At 42.2% G+C, this 19,487-nt stretch overlaps 1 protein-coding gene and 1 long non-coding RNA gene across 4 annotated transcripts in view; one reads left to right on the forward strand and one right to left on the reverse strand.

Moving 5' to 3' along the window:
* Nucleotides 1–19,487, forward strand: part of MYOM1 (myomesin 1) — a 120,532-nt gene that overhangs the window by 4,706 nt on the left and 96,339 nt on the right. For 2 of the 3 annotated variants that reach the window (XM_072998822.2, XM_072998823.2), the window contains exons 1-2: nt 4,761–5,411; nt 7,560–7,957. In XM_072998822.2, the coding sequence (XP_072854923.2) occupies nt 7,593–7,957 (365 nt within the window). In that variant the 5' untranslated portion in view covers nt 4,761–5,411; nt 7,560–7,592. Of the gene's footprint in view, nt 1–4,760; nt 5,412–7,559; nt 7,958–19,487 lie in introns of those variants that run through there. The other variant, XM_078391543.1, reaches the window with a different exon arrangement.
* Nucleotides 1,652–6,824, reverse strand: LOC144588558 (uncharacterized). Its single transcript, XR_013544172.1, has 3 exons — nt 6,762–6,824; nt 2,041–2,132; nt 1,652–1,786 (listed from the first exon to the last, which is right to left on the reverse strand). It is a non-coding gene; the product is annotated as an uncharacterized LOC144588558 (long non-coding RNA).

The raw sequence follows: 19,487 nt of genomic DNA on the forward strand, positions 1-19,487 counted from the left end.
TGAAGCAGGGAAGAGAGTACACATCCTCCTCATACTCCTATTTGTAATTCTATGATCTGTGCCATCTGATCCCTCAGCTCTCACTGCAGCTTTTTGTTGCTGATACATCTATTTATTTATTTATTTATTTATTTATTTATTTATTTATTTATTTATTTATTTATTTATTTATTTATTTATTTATTTATTTATTTATTTATTTATTTATTTATTTATTTATTTATTTATTGGATTTCTATCCCGCCCATCTAGACCAAAGGTCTAGCCAGTTATAGAAACATCTCAAATCTTTGTTTACCAACAATTCTGTTGGCTTGCTGTATTAGATTTTATCAAAGGCTTGCTCATGATCATACATTCATACAATCATACATTCCCACATTTATCTCATTCCATCTCTACTGAAATACATGAATGCTTACTTGGTTTCAAATTTATAAGAGTCCAGATTGTGCCTCTTTCCCCTTCTTACTACATCTTATAGGTTCTGCCATGTATTAAAGGAAACTGGCTCATTAAGCTTATTGTTAACTCATGAGCTTAAAAACTGAAACAACATCAACACACACTGTTGGTGTCCATAATATTTATGCCAAGATGTCAAGGTTTCATTATTGTTAAGCTACACACAATGGAGCCTCATGGCACAGTGGTCAGACTTCAGTACTGCTGCCCAAACTCTGCTCATGACCTGGGTTCAACCCCAAGCAGCCAGTTTGAGGTTCACTCAGCCTTCCATCTTTTGGAGGTCACTAAATTGAGTACTCAGCTGCAAAGAGGGAAGAACACTCCCATGAACACATATTGTGATGTTTGTATGTGAAACAGCCTAAGAATGTTTTTTTCTAAATAACTATTTGTAAACAAAAGTAAATGTTGCTGATCTGCTACCCGCTCTACAAATAGAAAGAAAATAGGTACTTTGCACCCAATAAAGCCTAAAAAATATTAGTAGCATTCTGTTTTGTTCTGTGATGCCAACAAAACAACTTCTCTCTCTCTGGTATGAAGGAAACTGACTCTGTGAAAAAATATATTTTTTAAAATGACCTCCAGTTTGAATGTGATCATGATTCAAGACATCAGGAAATGGCCTGATATTGCTGCACAATATCATGCCCATGTTGCCAGCAGAAAAAAGATTCCAAATTTTACATCGCAGAAGGCAGCCATAATGTTGACAACACTGGTGGCAGCAGTCAAAATGGTCTACAGGACACCTTCTTGTGCTCACTACCATTCACAAAGAGAAACTAAACATTGGAAAAAGCAGAATCTGACTACTTTTTTCATCAGTTAAGCACCTTTCATCCAAGCAAAGCAATCCTCCGAGCTGTTTCTCAACAAGTTAGGTTTATTTTGTTTGGAAAATGGGTGGGTGGGGAGTGTTTGGGGAATGTTATGTGTGTGCATGTGTCTGGTCTCTGGGTGTCTGTGAATTTCGTTGTATGGTATACTGTGTATATACTTACAATGACAATAAATTATTATTATTATTATTATTATTATTATAAAATGTAGATGATAATCAAGTTCTGTAATGAAGCCTGTTTTTTTGAGAGGGGGCAATTGAAAGGGGCTTAAACATCCAGATGACCAGTCACACTCATGAATGAACTGACCCTTGAACTAATTGCTGATGTATATAGAGAGAGGTGGCTTTGACTTCACATTTCAGATCCTGGATTTTGCGGACTGAGAGGATGGAGATCTTTCTTCTCATCTGTGCAAGGAGCCTTCCCTTTTCTTGCTGAAGAATGGTACCAGGTGAACTTGATTTTGGCTGCTGCACTTTGAAATAAAAAAGGAGGGGAGGCTGAGAGCAAAGATTATCACTTCAAATTAAGATAAAAATGATCCATACTATAAAAGATGGACAGGTTAGAAAGCCAGGTGGGTGGGCGACACACCATTCACTTGAAATGCAGTGCTGGAACTGAGCTTTATAGACACCACAGGCGACCAGAAAGGCAAATAAGTGGTTGCTCAGTCAAGTCAACTCTCACTAGAGCAAAACTGAGTAAATTGAAGCGATCTTACCTTGCACATATTATGAGAATATAGAACTGACCAGAAAAAGTCAATTTTGCTGGGAAATCAGAGGGTGGGGTGGAAAGTAGGGAAAAATGAATCTGTAAAGAAATTAACAGCTATTAGTTTGCAAGACATGAGCAGAACTTACTGGAAACGATAATATTGCTGGGGGGAGGGGGAAATCTGAAGAAAGAATGACCTAACATGAGATGCTGTTGATTTGCAACATATTAGCAGAGCTGTTAATGATGGGACTTGATAGCACATAACATTTATGAAGTTTTTCAAAAAATTACCAAGCAATTTTGTAGTAGGATGGTTGAGGTACCAACTGGAAAACATGACTGGATATAGGCACCAAAGCTCTTCTAACATCATGCAAGAGTATCTCCAGATTCAAAGCAAAAAAAAAAAAAAAACACCTGTAATTTCACAGCTTAAATGAGTGAGCTTCTGAATATTTGTTCTGTATTCTTTTTAATGTATTTTTTAATATTTTAAAAATATTTTAATATCTGTTCTTTTAATTTTTTAAAATATTCTTTTGGTGTTTGCATTTTTACAACCAGACATAGAATCCACTTGCAAGCAAGAATCCCATAACTTTATTTGACTAGGGCAAAAGTCAAAAGTTAGCAAAGATTTGGCTAATTTTGTCCTGCCTGACAGGTTCAAAAGTTCAGATTGTCCCAGAGGTGAAGCTGACTTCCCTTTTGAAAACATATGTGAAGAGACTACTTGGTCTCAGAAATCCTGAGAATGTTTTCTGGAAGTGCTAGAACAAAACACAACTGCCATCTGTTTTTCTAAAATAAGTGGAAATATTTTTAATATGCCTTACAAAATTGTACACTAACTTCCTGAAAATATATGGTAAAATATCCGCCTTTCTGGAGGAATGCCTCTCCATAACCTTTTTAAGGCCTGTTTTTTAAATCCTTTAAAGCGGTAGTGCCCAGCCTTTTCCCTACCGTAGACTGGTTGGGGGTGTGTGGTATGTGCTCATGCACATGCACATGGGGCGCTCATGCACATGCGTGCGGAGGTTCTTGCGGGGGTGCTCACATGAATTTGCATGGCATGCTCACAGGGGCGGAGCCTGCCCACGTGCATGCATATGGCGGCACTCACGGGGGGCGCTCACAGGGAGCAGGAGATCAGTGTCCATGGCAGAGCCCTTTCTCAGCTGCGGACCACTGCTGGGTTGCAGACCAGGGGTTGGGGACCCCTGCTTTAAAGAAAACCTGTCTTTGACTTTGTTTCTGTGATCTTTTGTTGTTCTTCAGCTCTCCAAATATCTCCTTCCTCTGCCCATGACTGTATACAATGTATGATTTTGTGAAGCTCTTGCTGGCAAGCCTGTACCACGTACGTTCAAAATTGCTCCTTTTCCTTTTTGAAAGGCCTTCTTGGGGATCAATATTTCAACCCATGCAGCCTGGATTCTTTGCAAATTAAAAAAACAACAAGTGTGACCAACCATTCACTTTTGTTGTAAGCAAGATTGGTCTTTTCAGTTTATGTGATCTATTTTAAATCTGGGATGGCTTGGGGTCACCTATTTCTGAACAAGGAGGTAAAACAGCTATGCTTTTAATAAGCAAACTAAAACTTTGCTTATTAAAAACCCTTTGTCCAAAATTCCCCAAATTTGGCATAGATCAAGAGCAGATTGTTTGCTAAAACTGCCATACTTGCTGCTGTTTCAGAGCTCAGTTTGAAAGTTATACATTTTTGTTTGAGTGCACCCACTTTTACAATTAACTTGTAGAATGTTGATTTTCTCTGCTGCACAAAATTTTAGTTGCACTCTCATGCAGCTAAAATTACAAGCAGCATGCACCCATTTAAACCACTCAAGTCAGCAATGGCCCACAGCCTATATATTTGAAGCCCATGGAACAAGATGCTTGCTACTTTCAACCAGCAGCACCCTTCTTTTTAGGAAACAAGAGGTCATCCTAGAAGCCTCTTAGATGAGCTTTCATTTCCCAGTGGGAGGAGTGCCAGTAGGTAATTACAGTACTGGCATGCAATTCCTTAAGCTCCCACCCTCTCTTCCTGCACTGGATGGAGTAGAAGGCGAGGCACAGCTTCTGATCTTTCAGGGTCCTCTCCCCCAAAATGACAGAGGACACTGAGAGGTAGTATCCTTTCTACTCCAAATCTGACACAGAGGTCAAAGAAAGTCAGAAGTGGGAACAGAATAGACCTGTTTATTTGTGTTGCTTGAACAGGGTCTGAGAGAGTTGGGAGTCTTCTGGCTCTGGAGCTATGGGGGTGAGTCCAGTAGTTCTGATGAGGGCCAGGGATGGAGCCCAGATTTTCTGTTCATTGTTATACAGTTCAAGCAAATATATGGCTGAAGCAAAATAGACATCCATTTCCTCTGCTTTTTGTTTCTTGAAAGTGGCACAAAAGCAAGCCAACCTAAACCAGATACAAAAAGCCTGGGTAAGGTGGCAGTGGAAATTAAACACTGATTCAGATTTACCATCCAGTCTTTTGGCTTTAAACTACTAGTTACATTGCTGAGGTTCGACACTTAATTTAGATGAATGTTCACCATGATCTCTTGACAAGTTGCTGCATTAAAAATTGTTGTGAAGATAAGCTTCTAAATTTAGTGAAGACAAGGTTCCAGATTAGAAGCTTATCTTAATTAGATTTTTTAAGTGGCAATGTGTCAAAGACCTCATGAAGAATATGTTCCCTTGTTGAATCTCACAGTCTACTTTTAATTGTGGAGATTTGCCAGCAGTTTTGCTATATGGAGTAGTCTACTGTTTAACTGAAATCAGTTCCTGTTCACAGTGGTTATATAATAGCATTTGTTGTGTTAACAGGGCACTGTAGCAGATTTGGGCACACACACACAGGAGTTCTTTTTAATGTCACACTACTGTAGGTATTTTGGAATCTTTCAGTGCAGTCACAACTTATTTATAAACTGGATATATGTGGCAGCATATTCTCCTTTGTCACTTAAACCAATCACATTTGTGTGGCACTGTTGTGTGACCAAGGTATCTGAGCTGACAAACCTTCAGAGTTGGATTTAGTTAGGCTTTGGAAAGAAGAAAGATGTAGCTTGAAGTTGCTGTCATCATGTATTTGCACAAAGATAGCAAGTGCTCTCTCTCTCTCCCTCTTTGCTGCTGCTATATTTAACAGACTTCTCAGCCATAAAAGGTCGGGAGTGTTGGTGTGACATTCCTCTGACAGCAGGCAATATTTTTGTTCTAGACCTAAGAGACCCATCCTCAACCCTGGCCCTCTCAGCCACTTGGCTGGATTAAACTTCGGCTGGATTTCTTTCTCCCTCTCAGTCTTCGTTGTACAAGCCTGCATCTCTATCATTCTTGGTTTGGCTCCTGGTAAGTGTGCTATGTTCATAAACAGTATTTGTCAAATAAATTTGCTCTTTATGTTAGAAACCTGGAACAATGTTCACTCTTTTTTCCCCTCCTGATCTTGCAGTAATTTCTCCCTGAACTGTGGTTTGGGAGAGCTGTGGATAACAGACTAGAGAATCTTGAATGTCTCAGGAATAAAATGAATGTAAAGTCTCAATATTTTATCAGTTTAACTATTGTAGTGTTTCAGGAACTTTTCAACATTAGTTAATAGCTTGACCGGATGACTTTGCAGTGTACTAGTTATCTTCTCTGAGTAGTGGTCAATTACTTCAACATTTATTTCAAATGACATCAGATGACGTGCTTGCTTCCATTCCAGGACTTCAATAGATTTTTTTAAAAAATGTTTCTGAACTGGGATAGCAATAGCATTGCCACAATATGTTCCTGCCCTAGCCTGTGTTAGTTAGAATGTCCGCAGACAGCCTTTTCACAAACAGCTGTCTCCCTTGGCATTTTCTACATGTCAGGGAAGAGACAAACGCCATGATATTGCTTCTCCCCTCCACGTGCATTCATTTAGCTCTATCTCAACATCAGAAAAGTTAGTCATACTTGTTAGAAATATGAAGAATTAAATATAAACAAAATCTGTCAGTCTAGTACATTCGCTTCTATAAATGTGCGCTAGGAATTACTAGCATTTTTTTCTTTTAAAAAATCCTTTTAGCAGATCTAGCACAGTTCAAATTAATGTTCATTCAGATTGGATAACCATTTTCCAACTGGAGATTACAAAAAAAAAAAACTGTCAGCTACTGAGCCACAAAGAGCAGCTGTTCAGGGAACTGTAGCACAACAGAGCTGGGTGTGTTTGTCAAGTTTCTGTTGTACGCAACAGGTGGATCTTACACAAAATAATAGTTTTGTTTTGTAGATATACACCACCTAAAGCTACTGATGTGAGAATAGCCTATTTTTTTTACCCATATCAAAGCACAGAAACTGCAGTAAGAGAAACAGTGCACATGAAGGACATACTGCTCCCAACACATGCATAAATAGCAGTGCAGAAGATGAAATAATCACATCTTCAAATGTTACAAACATATCATACTCATAATCTGAATTCAGACATATTGCCCCAAATCCTATTGGATATTTACTTGTGCATAAGAGCAACTGGGAAGTTGTTGCAACTAATTGTTGCATACTTCATCATGCATACATCTGGCATTGCCTGGCACCTGGTTAGTTAGATGCAATCACCTGTAGCAACTTCAACAGTGTCATTTATGCACAGCTAAATATCCAGTAGGATTCTGACCAGCAACTGTCAATACTGAAGTTTAAAATACAGTACAGTACCTGGCTTGCAAATGGAAGTAGCTGAGACACATCTCCTCTTGAATTTTGTATTCTGGATTTTTCCTAAAATAATTGTGTGGGATAGTTTCACAGAATGAAATGTTAGAATCCCAAATGTGGGACAACATTTTGAGATTATAATTCTGAAATATGGTTTACAATTTTAGAATTTTAATTAATTAGAATTGCTGGTATTCCACATACAGAAAGAGGCATAATATGAGTTTAGGACAAGGTTAAGGTTAACCCAGAACAATTAAAGACAAAATATTCTTGCCCCATCTCTTTGCAATCAAATGCAAAATTCAACAAGAACTAACCATTGGAAGGGGGGAATTTTTAAAAGTTTTTCCTCGAGGAACTTCCATTTGAACTAAACAAATCTTTTGTTCCTTTCTTCCATTGTCCATTATTAGATGTTCATGGAAGAGCAGAAAGATCCCATCATTTGTGTCCTAATATCCCTATGAATGTAAATTAATTTCAAATGAATAGAATTTGTCGTCTGTCTGGAATGATTTTTTTAATGTCTTATGCTCATTGTCAGTCTTAACTTATGCCCCAGTGAATTTTCTTATCAAAGCATCTTTAGATTTGTCAAATATGCTATTAATATTAATTATACTTTGCTAACTGTATTCTTGTATGTCTGAAGTGTAATGCCAACAATCCCTGTTAGATTTTTCATTTGATGCAGATGTAGTCTGTCTGTTGTGTTATTTATGTTTGCTGAAGCATTCTTCAGCTTGTCATGTTGAGTCAGTTTCCTGGATTAATTTATTTTCTTCTTTTTGACAGTATATCAAAAGTGTGAACTGGGGTAGGAGAAATATGTCTTTACCATTCTATCAGAGGCACCATCAACATTTTGACCGGGCATATCGTCATAAGGAACTGGAGTCCACTCTAAGTCAGTACCAAAAAGAGGAGAAACGCAAATCTGCTATCTACACTTATGGATCTGCTGCGTACTCTAGAGAAGCTGCCCTGACAGCCCATCATGGTTCAGCATCTTACAGTCAGCAATCTGCAGCATCCAGCCATGAATTGGATTTAGCTTACTCCCATGAATCTGCAGCTCACAGTAAAAGATCTGAACTTCTTGATAAGAAGGCTGAAGCTTACCGTCTTGGATCAGAGCTGGTCAATAAAAAAGCTGAAGCCTACCGCCTTGGATATGAAACCTTCAATAGAGGGTAAGGTAAACCCAAACTTTTTTCACTGGTGGGATATATTCTCATCTCCCTTCATTCAGTTCAACAACAAACATTCAATTGGTTTCAGCTACAGCTGGATAGGATTCTATGGTCTGTAACTACACCTTAATTTTTTGTTTACAAGTTTTTATTCATTTTCAGTAGGGGTTGGAGTGTGGCTACAGAGGAATAAGGAGGAGATGAGTAAGGATGGAGAAAGGGTAAAATTCCAGAGAGCGAAAGAGTATTCTTTCATCCCCTTAGTTATGCTAAAAAGGGAAATCACATAAGTAAACAGTATAACAATTTTCCAGACTATCTATCTTTACAACTCTCTCCATTCTTTTTGACCTTCTCATGCTTCTTTTATCTATACTTTCTAATCCATATTTCAGATCCAGTTATAAAACCGTTCCCATTTTATGAGTCCTTTTTGAGATGATATGTCACTTCATGTTTCTTGTAGTACATCTATCTCCACCACTTTCAGTATATTTTCTATCAATTCCTCAAAACTACACCTATTCATTAATGTGTAATCCCAGATTTGACCTTTGTGTCAGTCTTTTAAGAGTCTGAGATGTAATAACACATAGGCATGTAGCACTCTTCCAATGTGATAGACTTTAAATACCCATGGAAGTCTGTGAGGACAGGGAAAAATTGCTTATTTCCCTCTCAATCACTTTTTCTCTGATCAAAGCCATTCCAAAAACATCTGGCTTTCTTCTCAAAAGAATGAATGGGGAAGTAATTGGTTTTGGCTGTGTCAGGTCAGAGATTCTCCCCAAGAGCCCTGCAGAACTTTACTGACCTTTTGGGAAAAATCAGAAGCCCGTGTTTGTCACAACTGGCATTTATCTCAAAAAAGAACAATTCAGAATGAAATCAGACATTTTCAAACATATCAAAATTTATCTGTCAAAGTGTAAGTCTTTTCACTATTGCAATACCAGGCAACATCAGGTTGTCTAATTCTACAAGCTTTATTTATCTACATTGCTTCTATGTTTCATAAGCTTATAATTTGCACTTTGGTGTTACAATGTTCTGGTGTTCTAAGAAGTTGGAGAATCAAATGATTTATGCTACAGATCTTTATTCCTCTATGTTTGCAAAATTTTAGCCAAAACAATGATGTTATCATCATAGTAGCAGCTTGCCTGATTCTTAGCTACAAACCCTAGTTGCAGGCTAGGGAAAAGACTGTTGTCTGAGGAGGAAAGAATGGAGTAGAATCAGGAACTAGGAAGGAAGACAAGAATCTTTGAATTAAAGCAAGCTAAATACAGGCACCAAAGAAATAATGGCACTCCATGCTCCAAATTTCTTCCTGTTTTTCTCTACAAAGACAAAAAAAAAAGTAAGCAAGAAGGAAACCACAGGCATTTATCCATGTCATAATCCCTTCCCTAAAGCACAATTATTGGAGAGACACTTGTAAAATGTACGTCAGAAGGTGAGACACTCATAAAATGTACAGTATCAGAAGGTGGACATGTCAGTCACTTACCCCCCTCCCCCATTCTCAAAATCCAAAGTTTTCAGTTTGATGCCACAAGAGAAGCCTGCGGAACCCCTTTCTGGTCATATGCCTAAATACAAATGTTAGTGCTAGCTAGGGTTGGCATACTGAAGCAATGAGAACTTGATAGATGAACATTTACATACAGTAGGTTCCAGTACTTCAACAGCTATACTCTATTTGGGATTAGCAATTGGATTTAGGTTAGTGTATCTGAAACATGAATAACAAATATTAGGTTCTTGTTACCTTAGAACAGGGGTGTCCAAACTATGGCCTGCCGGCCACATCTGGCCCACTTTGCCTTTTTATCTGACCCAGTCCGGACTCCAGGACCTTTCCCACCCAACCCCCACCTCCCCGCCTTCCCTAACAGCGCCTGGCAACAGGATTGGTCTCCCACTCATCCCCTGCCCTAGCGCGAGCATGTGCTCTCTCTCAGCCTATCCGCCATGGGGAAACAACAAAGCTGCTGCCCTTCCCCAGGCTTCTCTTGTGGCCTCAAACTGAAAACTTTGGAGACCCCTGCCTTAGAAGAAATCCCTTTCACTTCTGGAATCACCAGAACAAGTCTGAAGGGATCTTATTTGACTTGGCCTATCTTATTATAACATAGCATCGGCAGGGAGAAAACCCAATATCATTTGGAAATAGCATTGAAATGTAGTTTAGAAAGAGAATGATTTATCCTGTTGTTTATGACTGGTATTTAGGCTGGCACCTGCTTATTTAAACTCAGTGTTTGGTATGTGACTTTTACAATTAAATTAACAATGTTATTGAAAATAAGGTCACACTTATTACTTAATAAGCTGTGTTGTTTCAAGTACCTGTACTGCACATGGCTTTAAAGGCAAATGTTAAAAGTATTACTAGAGCCCTGCAAAAGCAAAGTTTCTATGTATCCCAAATGGCTTGCTCAAAATTCTCCTTTTATTACTAACCCCTGTTGTCTTTTATGCTTGCTCCTTCTTGGCATTCTGGAGGAACCTCCTGTCTTCCCCGCAATGATTTTCCAGGTTTCAACTCTGCAATTTTGATTTTGGCTCTTATAGTAAATTGGCCATTGAAATCTGTGGCCAAACACTGCAACATTTCTGGACCATGGCCAAGGGTAGACCCACCATCCCCTCAGTCCAAAAGTGTAACTTAATATGTCCCTTTTGCACATCATTAGCTATGTCTTTACTCATCAGTTTAGGTGTAGCGAAGAGTGAGTCTTTGGTCATTTGATACCTGTAGCAACCCCAGACCTACTGGAGTATCCCACCCTGTAGTTATGCTGCCACCAACCATTCGCTCTACCAAGTCACCCAGACCAGGAATGGATTTTAATAAACAAGAGAACAAGGTTTATTGAAAAAACAAACAGGGTAAATAAAAGGATCAGGTAAATAGGATACTGGAACTTGGTATAGTCCCAATCATACACATACAACAGATTGGTTCCCACGGAACACTTTAAGGTAACGCACAGACCCTGAACCTATCCGTTCTGGCTACCTAGATAGAAACCTGAACCTATCAGGTATGTACTATCTGACGAACAGTTGTACCCAGTCTGACCCACAGACTCCAACTCCACTTCTCCACGTCAGCTCCCTTACGAAGGACTTCCCCCAAATATATACAGTACAGCTCCTCCCCCCTGATGTCCCGCCTTCCACTCCCCATAGGATGGAACTTTCCCTCCAAACCCATGACAGACAGGTACCATCAGTGCTGTATGTGACACCTCCTCCCTTTATAAGTTGTTTTGCGGGGGAAAAGCTAAAGTGCTTTTCTCCAAAAAAACAACCAGGATCAAAACACATAAACAGTTATACATTCTAATACAATCCCATAACCCATACTTACTCACTCTAGGTCAAACATATCACTTATGCATTTATACATTAATATTTGCAATACATTAAGTTACCTTTATTAATACAAACCAAGCCTGTTCAATAAACAGGTACATTTAACTTTTGGTCACCAATATACACAGTCCATGGTTTCTTTGCCGTCTTCACTCGTCGGGTCTTCTTGACAAGGCGTCAGCAACACAGTTCATTGTCCCTCTGACCACCTTCACTTCAAAGTCAAAATCTTGCAGGTTTAAAGCCCACCTCATAAGTTTACTATTATGGGTTTTCATTGTCTTTAACCACTGCAGTGGTGAGTGGTCAGTGCACAGAACAAAATGTCTTCCCCAGATGTAAGGTTTGGCCTTCTGAATCGCATATACTATGGCCAGGCACTCCTTTTCCACGGTTGCCAAATGTCTCTCACCTTTCTGGAGTTTCCTACTCAGGTAGGACACTGGATGCTGGTCACCATTTTCATCCTCCTGGCAAAGAACTGCTCCTACCCCGCTGTTAGACGCATCGGTGTAGATGATGAACTCCCGGTCGAAGTCGGGAGCACGCAGCACTGGATAATGGATGAGCGCCTCCTTCAACCTCTGGAACGCCTCCTCACAGTCGCTGGTCCACGGGATGCGGTCATCAGTCTTCTTCCGCGTCAGATCGGTCAGCGGAGTCGCCATCTCGCTAAACCTCGGGATGAACTTTCTGTAGTAGCCCACCAACCCAAGAAATGATTTGACTTTTTTCTTGGTGTTGGGTCTGGGCCAATCACGAACGGCTTCTATCTTGGCCTCTAGGGGTTTGATCACTCCTCCCCCTACTATGTGACCCAAGTATTTTATTTCTGGGCTACCCAGCTGACACTTGCTTGGCTTTACTGTTAGCCCTGCTGCACTTAACCTCTGCAGCACTATCTCCAGGTGTTTCAGGTGATCTTCCCAGGTATTGCTGAAGATCCCTATATCGTCAATGTAGGCCACAGTAAAGTCACTGAGCCCTGCTAAGGTCTGGTCCATCAGCCTTTGGAATGTGGCTGGTGCATTTCTGAGACCAAAACTAAGGACTCTAAACTCATATAGACCGAAAGGGCTGCAAAATGCGGTCTTTTCCTGATCCCTGGGATCAATCCTTAATTGCCAGTAACCCTTTACTAGGTCCAACGATGAAATGAACCGACAACCCCCTATGGTCTCAATCGGGTTGTCTAGCCTGGGCATTGGGTAGGCATCAGGAGTGGTTACGCGGTTTAATTTCCGGTAATCTACACAAAATCTAATGCTCCCATCAGGCTTGTCCACCAGGACTATCGGAGAGGACCAAGGACTAGAAGAGGGGACGATTATGTTCTCCCTAAGCATCTCGTCCAGCTCCTTCCGCACCTTGTCCCTATAGGGTCCCGTCACTCGGTACGGGGATACTGCTTGCGGGGGTGCATCCCCTGTGTGGATCCGATGCATCACTCCCTTCACTATCCCCGGCTTATTTGAAAAAACCTTATGATATTTAGTGAGCAGCACTTTTAGTTCTTGCTGCTGGTCTTGGGTGAGTGCAGGACTGATCTTCACCTCATCTGGGTTGTATTTCACTTCCCCTCTACCCTCCCAGAAGGGCAATTCAGCTTCCTCACTCTCAGCTGCTTTTATGGCAAATAAAACCCTCTGTTCCCCTCTGTAGTAGGGTTTCAAGGCATTCACATGTACCACCCTCCGTGCTTGGTGTTCCTCCTGTTCTATAAGGTAGTTCAGGTCCGACATCTTGGAAATGACCCTGTATGGTCCTGCCCATTTGAGCTGCAGTTTGTTCTCTTTGCAGGGCCTAAGCCAAAGCACTTCCTCCCCTGGGTTAAAGTGCCTCTCCCTGGCTTTCTGGTCATACCAGGTTTTCTGTCTGACCTTCTGAGCTTGCAGGTTTTCTGCTGCTAGCTCTAGGTTTCTCGTCAGGTCATTCATTAAAGTGTCTATATACGTCACAACATCTTGTGGGTCACCCTGGGTGATCTGCTCCCAATTCTGTTTGATTAAATCAAGTGGACCTTTTACTTTTCTCCCAAACAAAAGTTCAAACGGACTGAACCCGGTACTGGCTTGGGGCACTGATCGGTAAGCAAACAAAAGGGATTGCAGCTTCTGGTCCCAATTGTTTGGATTCTCTGCCAAGTAAGCCCTAATCATGCGCATCAGAGTCCCATTGAACTTCTCCGCTAACCCATTACCTTCGGGGTGATAGGCAGTGGTTTCCTTGTGTTTAATTCCACAGATTTGCCATAACCGTTTCATGAGCTTTGATGTAAACGATGTGCCCAAATCTGTGATTATTTCTGAGGCAAATCCCATCCTGGACATATACCCCACCAAGGCATCTGCCACTGTGTTAGTTTCGATGTTAGTCAAGGGAATGGCTTCAGGGTACCTCGTGGCATGGTCCACAATGGTGAGAATGAACCGGTTCCCCCTCTTTGTGGCCTTGGGCTAAAGTCCCACAATATCCACTCCTATACATTTGAACGGGGTGTCAATCACAGGCAAAGGGCACAACTTCGCTTTGGTCCTGTCACGGTTATTCCCCTGCCTCTGACACACATCACATTGTTTACAGAACTCCTTGATCTGCTTCCCTATTTCAGGCCAGTAAAAATTTTGTGTGATTCTCTGCTGTGTTTTGTTCACCCCCAAGTGCGCAGCAAACACGTCAGAGTGCCCCCTTTGTAAGATCATGGGGCGATACTTTTCAGGTACCACTAGCTGACTTCTGATCCCATCTCCCCCTTTTGAGACATTCATCAGGGTCTCTCTATATAAAATTCCCTTTTTCTCGTGAAATCTCGCTGGGGTTTCAGGTGTTAGCTGGGTGTCTGTCACCTTTTCAAAACACTTTCGGAGAGTGGCATCTGCCTTTTGCTCTTGGCCAAATTTGCTGTCTGTGGTTAAGGTTTCTGCCACAGCTTCGGGACTACCCTCATCTGCTTCAGCCTTGGGCTCTTCAGTACCCCCCTGAACTGTCCCCGTGGTAGCTTGTGAGCGTGTAATCACTAGCACCCGTTTCACATGTTCAGCCAGGTCATTTCCCACGAGCACGGCTGCTGGCAGAGTCGATGAAATCGCTAGACGCCAAACTCCCCTCCAGCCTTGAAAGCTCACAGGTACCTCAGCTACTGGCAGTGAGATCACCTGCCCCTCAATCCCTGCCACCTTCAGGCTCTCATTTGGGATTATATGCTTCCTAGGAATAATGTCTGGATGGCACAGGGTCACCTGGGAACAAGTATCCCTTAGCCCCCTATACTGATGGTCAAGTATTCCTACGTCCACCCCAGCGGCCTCAAACAATTGCGAATCTGTCCTAACTAGTAAGCAGCGCTTGACCTCCACAAGAGGACCATTTTCCCCAGCCTGATCAGCAGATGTAACTGGTCCAGAGTGAGTCGCCATGGCAACAGGCTCCCTCAGTGGCAAGGAGCTTTGCTCTGTCTGGACACAGAACACAGCTTTTGGCTTGGTTCCACTCAAATCATGAGGCAAATGTCCCTTTAGTTGCTTTAATTTCTCACACTCTGAGATTAGATGGCCCTTTCCTTGACAGAAATAACATTTTCTGCTGTACTTGGAGTCTTTCTCATCTGTTTTTGGTTTTCCTTCCAAAATCTGAGGTCTTGGTGGTTTCATGTCAGAGGGCTTCCCTTCAACATGGGCCCCTCCCCCTTGCTGGTTTTCCCCTGGTCCCTGAGAGTACCTGCTGTAGGTTTCTTTGGGCTTACCCACAGTTTTCCCCTCAGCACCTAAGGGCTTCCTTATTTGGGAAATAAAATCTGCGATCTCCGCCGCTTCTGTCACAGTTTTCGGTTTCCTCTCTCTCACATGGAACTTTAGTTCCCCATGCAGGACTGAATAAAATTGCTCCAGCGCTATCAGGTCTTTGAGCTGCTGGAAGGTCTCTGTCCCCTCCTGAGACAGCCATTTCTCTAGCAACCTCACCAGTTGGGCCCCCACTTGGGTAAAAGTCTGCTCTGGTTTTTTTGTGAGTGACCTGAATTTTTGGCTGTTCAGCATTTATCCCATGCCGGGCAAACACCAGTTTTTTAAACTCAGCGAAGTCTTTCAGCAGTTCCACTGGCATCTCTGCATAGACTTCTGCCAGGCTGCCACTGATTAAAGATCGCATAATGGTCATCTTCTCAGTTTCCCTTACTGAGAAGTCCACAAACGCTCTTTCCACGAGGGAAAAGAACACCTCAGGGCAATCTCCCTTGTTGTACACAGGGAATTTCTTCAAGTCAGTTTTAGACAGGCTGCCTTCCCCATTCCCTGGGTTCCCCTCATTATTATTGTTATTCCTATTTCTACTCATTATTTCCAGCTTCTTCAGCTCAAACGCCATTCTTTCTAACTCCAACTGTCTCTGTTTCTCTTCCCTTTCCATTTCAAATTGTCTTTGTTTCTCTTCCCTTTCCATTTCAAATTGTCTTTGTTTCTCCCTTTCCCTTTCCTCCATTTCCCTCACCCTCAGTTCATGCTGTTGGGCTAGGAGCATTTTTCTGAGTTCTGAGGTCAGTTCTCCCGTGCTCTCATCCTGCACTGAGCCAAATTCCTCCTCAGAATCTTGGTCTCCCTGTGGTTCTCTCACTTCCCCCATTTCTGCCATTTGGCTTCGAGTCAAGGGCATAATCCCCCCAGACCAGGCTGCCTTCAAAAGTCACGCCTCAAAATAAAACGACGACTTTTTTCCTTTTGCCTCAGAAACAGCCTTCTATAGACTGCTGCTGTCCCTCCAGCACCCACTTGCAACTGTTGCCAGACAGAATTCACCCCCTCTGCTAGGCCTCTCAGCAGACAGGCTAGATCACTGTTACTTCACGCAGCATTGCCTCAGCCCTTTCCTGCCAAAACGGGTTGCCTCAGAGCTCCCTAATCTAGTCCCCCAATCTGAGTTTGCACGTTCTTCCACTAGCCTACCTCCCCGTGAGGTAAGCCTAGAAGATTACCTACGCGCCCTCAGATTTTCCCTGACTAGACCCCCCTTGCTCTGGGCACACTAGCCAAGGCTTTGCTGGACCACTGGGCAACTGGACCAGTCGTATCCCACCCGCTGGACACCAATAAATGTAGCAACCCCAGACCTACTGGAGTATCCCACCCTGTAGTTATGCTGCCACCAACCATTCGCTCTACCAAGTCACCCAGACCAGGAATGGATTTTAATAAACAAGAGAACAAGGTTTATTGAAAAAACAAACAGGGTAAATAAAAGGATCAGGTAAATAGGATACTGGAACTTGGTATAGTCCCAATCATACACATACAACAGATTGGTTCCCACGGAACACTTTAAGGTAACGCACAGACCCTGAACCTATCCGTTCTGGCTACCTAGATAGAAACCTGAACCTATCAGGTATGTACTATCTGACGAACAGTTGTACCCAGTCTGACCCACAGACTCCAACTCCACTTCTCCACGTCAGCTCTCTTACGAAGGACTTCCCCCAAATATATACAGTACAGCTCCCCCCCCCTGATGTCCCGCCTTCCACTCCCCATAGGATGGAACTTTCCCTCCAAACCCATGACAGACAGGTACCATCAGTGCTGTATGTGACAATACCACATTAGTCATAAAGGTTCAGAGCCAGTTTGCAGCTTCTACAGGGAGATTGCCTTAAATTGCTCTACGTCATACTTGACATAACGTGATGAAATGTTGATGTGCTGAACAGCCATTTTGGACGTCTGAGCACATTTGTGGCACTATCGCAAAATGGCTGCCATAGAGGACTGCCAAATCCTAAAAGACGAGTAATTTATCCAAGATACTGAGTGCTAGACAGAAGCTGGTTTTACCTCAAGGAATGAGCCACACATTTGTTCCCGAAAAGGATGACCAAATATCCAGGGAAACCTAAAAATGCTCAGAGAACCTAGATTCCTCCTGAAACACACAAAGCATATGCTCAAACGTGCAAACTCACACTACAAATATGTAGACACTAACCCAATGCATACCCCCACACACAGCACAAACAGGCAAAATGGCCCATATTATTGCCTGCAGATAAACTTCCCTCAGCCTACTACACCACTGTGTTTACTGAGCATCAACAGATGCTCTTTTCCATTTTTCTTTTAGTTGTTGTTGTAGCTAGTTGCCCTCTTCAGAATCTTAATTTTAACACATAAATATGTATGTGTTTTATTTTCCCTAGCCTATTGCATGGAAGAAGAGCTTTAGGCTACTTCATTAATTTATCATATAACTGACAAAACAGAACTCCCTGTATGGTGGAAAAGAGATCTCTGGTAGATCAGAGCTATCCAAATAAGTTTGTCTCTGAGGAGGCAGATAATGAAATGGATAGCTCTGCTCGTTTAAGGTTGGAGCCCAGGGCGTCTCCAAGGAGGATCTGTTTTCTCCTTTTTAGCTAGCAGTGTAGTTTCCTGGCTCCACAAAAGTAGGAGGAATTTCCACATACAATGTTTTAAAATATATATGCTGGGTAATAAGGGTGACCAGATGCAAAAGGGGTCAAGGCTTCTACTTATCTAAGAACTGTGCAGAGGAGGGCATTTCAGCAGATGTACCTATGCAAGATAAGCTAAAACCCTTTCTTTAACTCTAAGGTACAGGAGCCCTGTGCTCTTTTGCATGTGGCCACCATACTGGCTGCTATTTTCAGTGTGCTTGTAATAGCACTGTGGATATAATTCAAGCGACCTAGAGAAAACAGAAACAGAGTTCACATCTTGTGTTTTTGAAACTGTCACCCATTCTAAAAACATACACACAGTGACTGGAATCCTCTTGTGCAATTGTGTCTGCATAAAACCTGATGATGTCCTGAGTTGCTGACAGTAATCTTTAATTTAAAGTTTTCTATCTGCCAGCCCCCCCCCCCATTTCAAGTAACAATGAAAAAATATAGTTGCTAGCTGTGCCATTAAAGCATTATCTGGTTTGGCAACTTAGTTCCAAAGCACTGTCTGCAGACACTGGCTGGAAGCTTGTTGCATAACTGCACCCAAGTAAAGGCTAATGAATAATGACATCAATCACTGACATTAGTCTTTAATTTAAAATTTCCTATTCCCTTCCCTGCAGGTTCCCAGGTTCCCTGTGTGTGTTCAGTCGTTTAGTCGTGTCCGACTCTTCGTGACCCCATGGACCAGAGCACGCCAGGCCCTCCTATCTTCCACCGCCTCCCGGAGTTGTGTCAAATTCATGTTGGTTGCTTCGATGACACTGTCCAACCATCTCATCCTCGGTCGTCCCCTTCTCCTCTTGCCTTCACACTTTCCCAACATCAAAGTCTTTTCCAAGGAGTCTTCTCTTCTCATGAGATGGCCAAAGTACTGGAGCCTCAGCTTCAGGATCTGTCCTTCCAATGAGCACTCGGGGTTGATTTCCTCTAGAATTGATAGGTTTGTTCTCTTTGCAGTCCAGGGAACTCTCAAGAGTCTCCTCCAGCACCACAATTCAAAGGCATCAATTCTTCGGCGGTCAGCTTTCTTTATGGTCCAGCTCTCACTTCCATACAACACTACAGGAAAAACCATAGCTTTGACTATTCGGACTTTTGTTGGCAAGGTGATGTCTCTGCTTTTTAAGATGCTGTCAAGGTTTGTCATTGCTTTCCTCCCAAGAAGCAGGCGTCTTTTAATTTCGGGGCTGCTGTCTCCATCTGCAGTGATCATGGAGCCCAAGAAAGTAAAATCTGTCACTGCCTCCATATCTTCCCCTTCTATTTCCCAGGAGGTGATGGGACCAGTGGCCATGATCTTAGTTTTTTTGATGTTGAGTTTCAGACCGTTTTTTGCACTCTCCTCTTTCACCCTCACTACAAGGTTCTTTAGTTCCTCCTCACTTTCCGCCATCAGAGTGGTATCATCTGCATATCGGAGGTTGTTGATATTTCTTCCTGCAATCTTAATTCCAGCTTGGGATTCCTCCAGTCCAGCCTTCTGCATGATGTACTCTGCATATAAGTTAAATAAGCAGGGGGACAATATACAGCCTTGTCGTACTCCTTTCCCAATTTTGAACCAATCCGTTGTTCCATATCCAGTTCTAACTGTTGCTTCCTGTCCCACATATAGGTTTCTCAGGAGATGGATAAGGTGGTCAGGCACGCCCATTTCTTTAAGGACTTGCCATAGTTTGCTGTGGT

This window comes from Pogona vitticeps, chromosome 4 (genome assembly GCF_051106095.1).
Source record: "Pogona vitticeps strain Pit_001003342236 chromosome 4, PviZW2.1, whole genome shotgun sequence".
Classification (NCBI taxonomy): domain Eukaryota; kingdom Metazoa; phylum Chordata; class Lepidosauria; order Squamata; family Agamidae; genus Pogona; species Pogona vitticeps.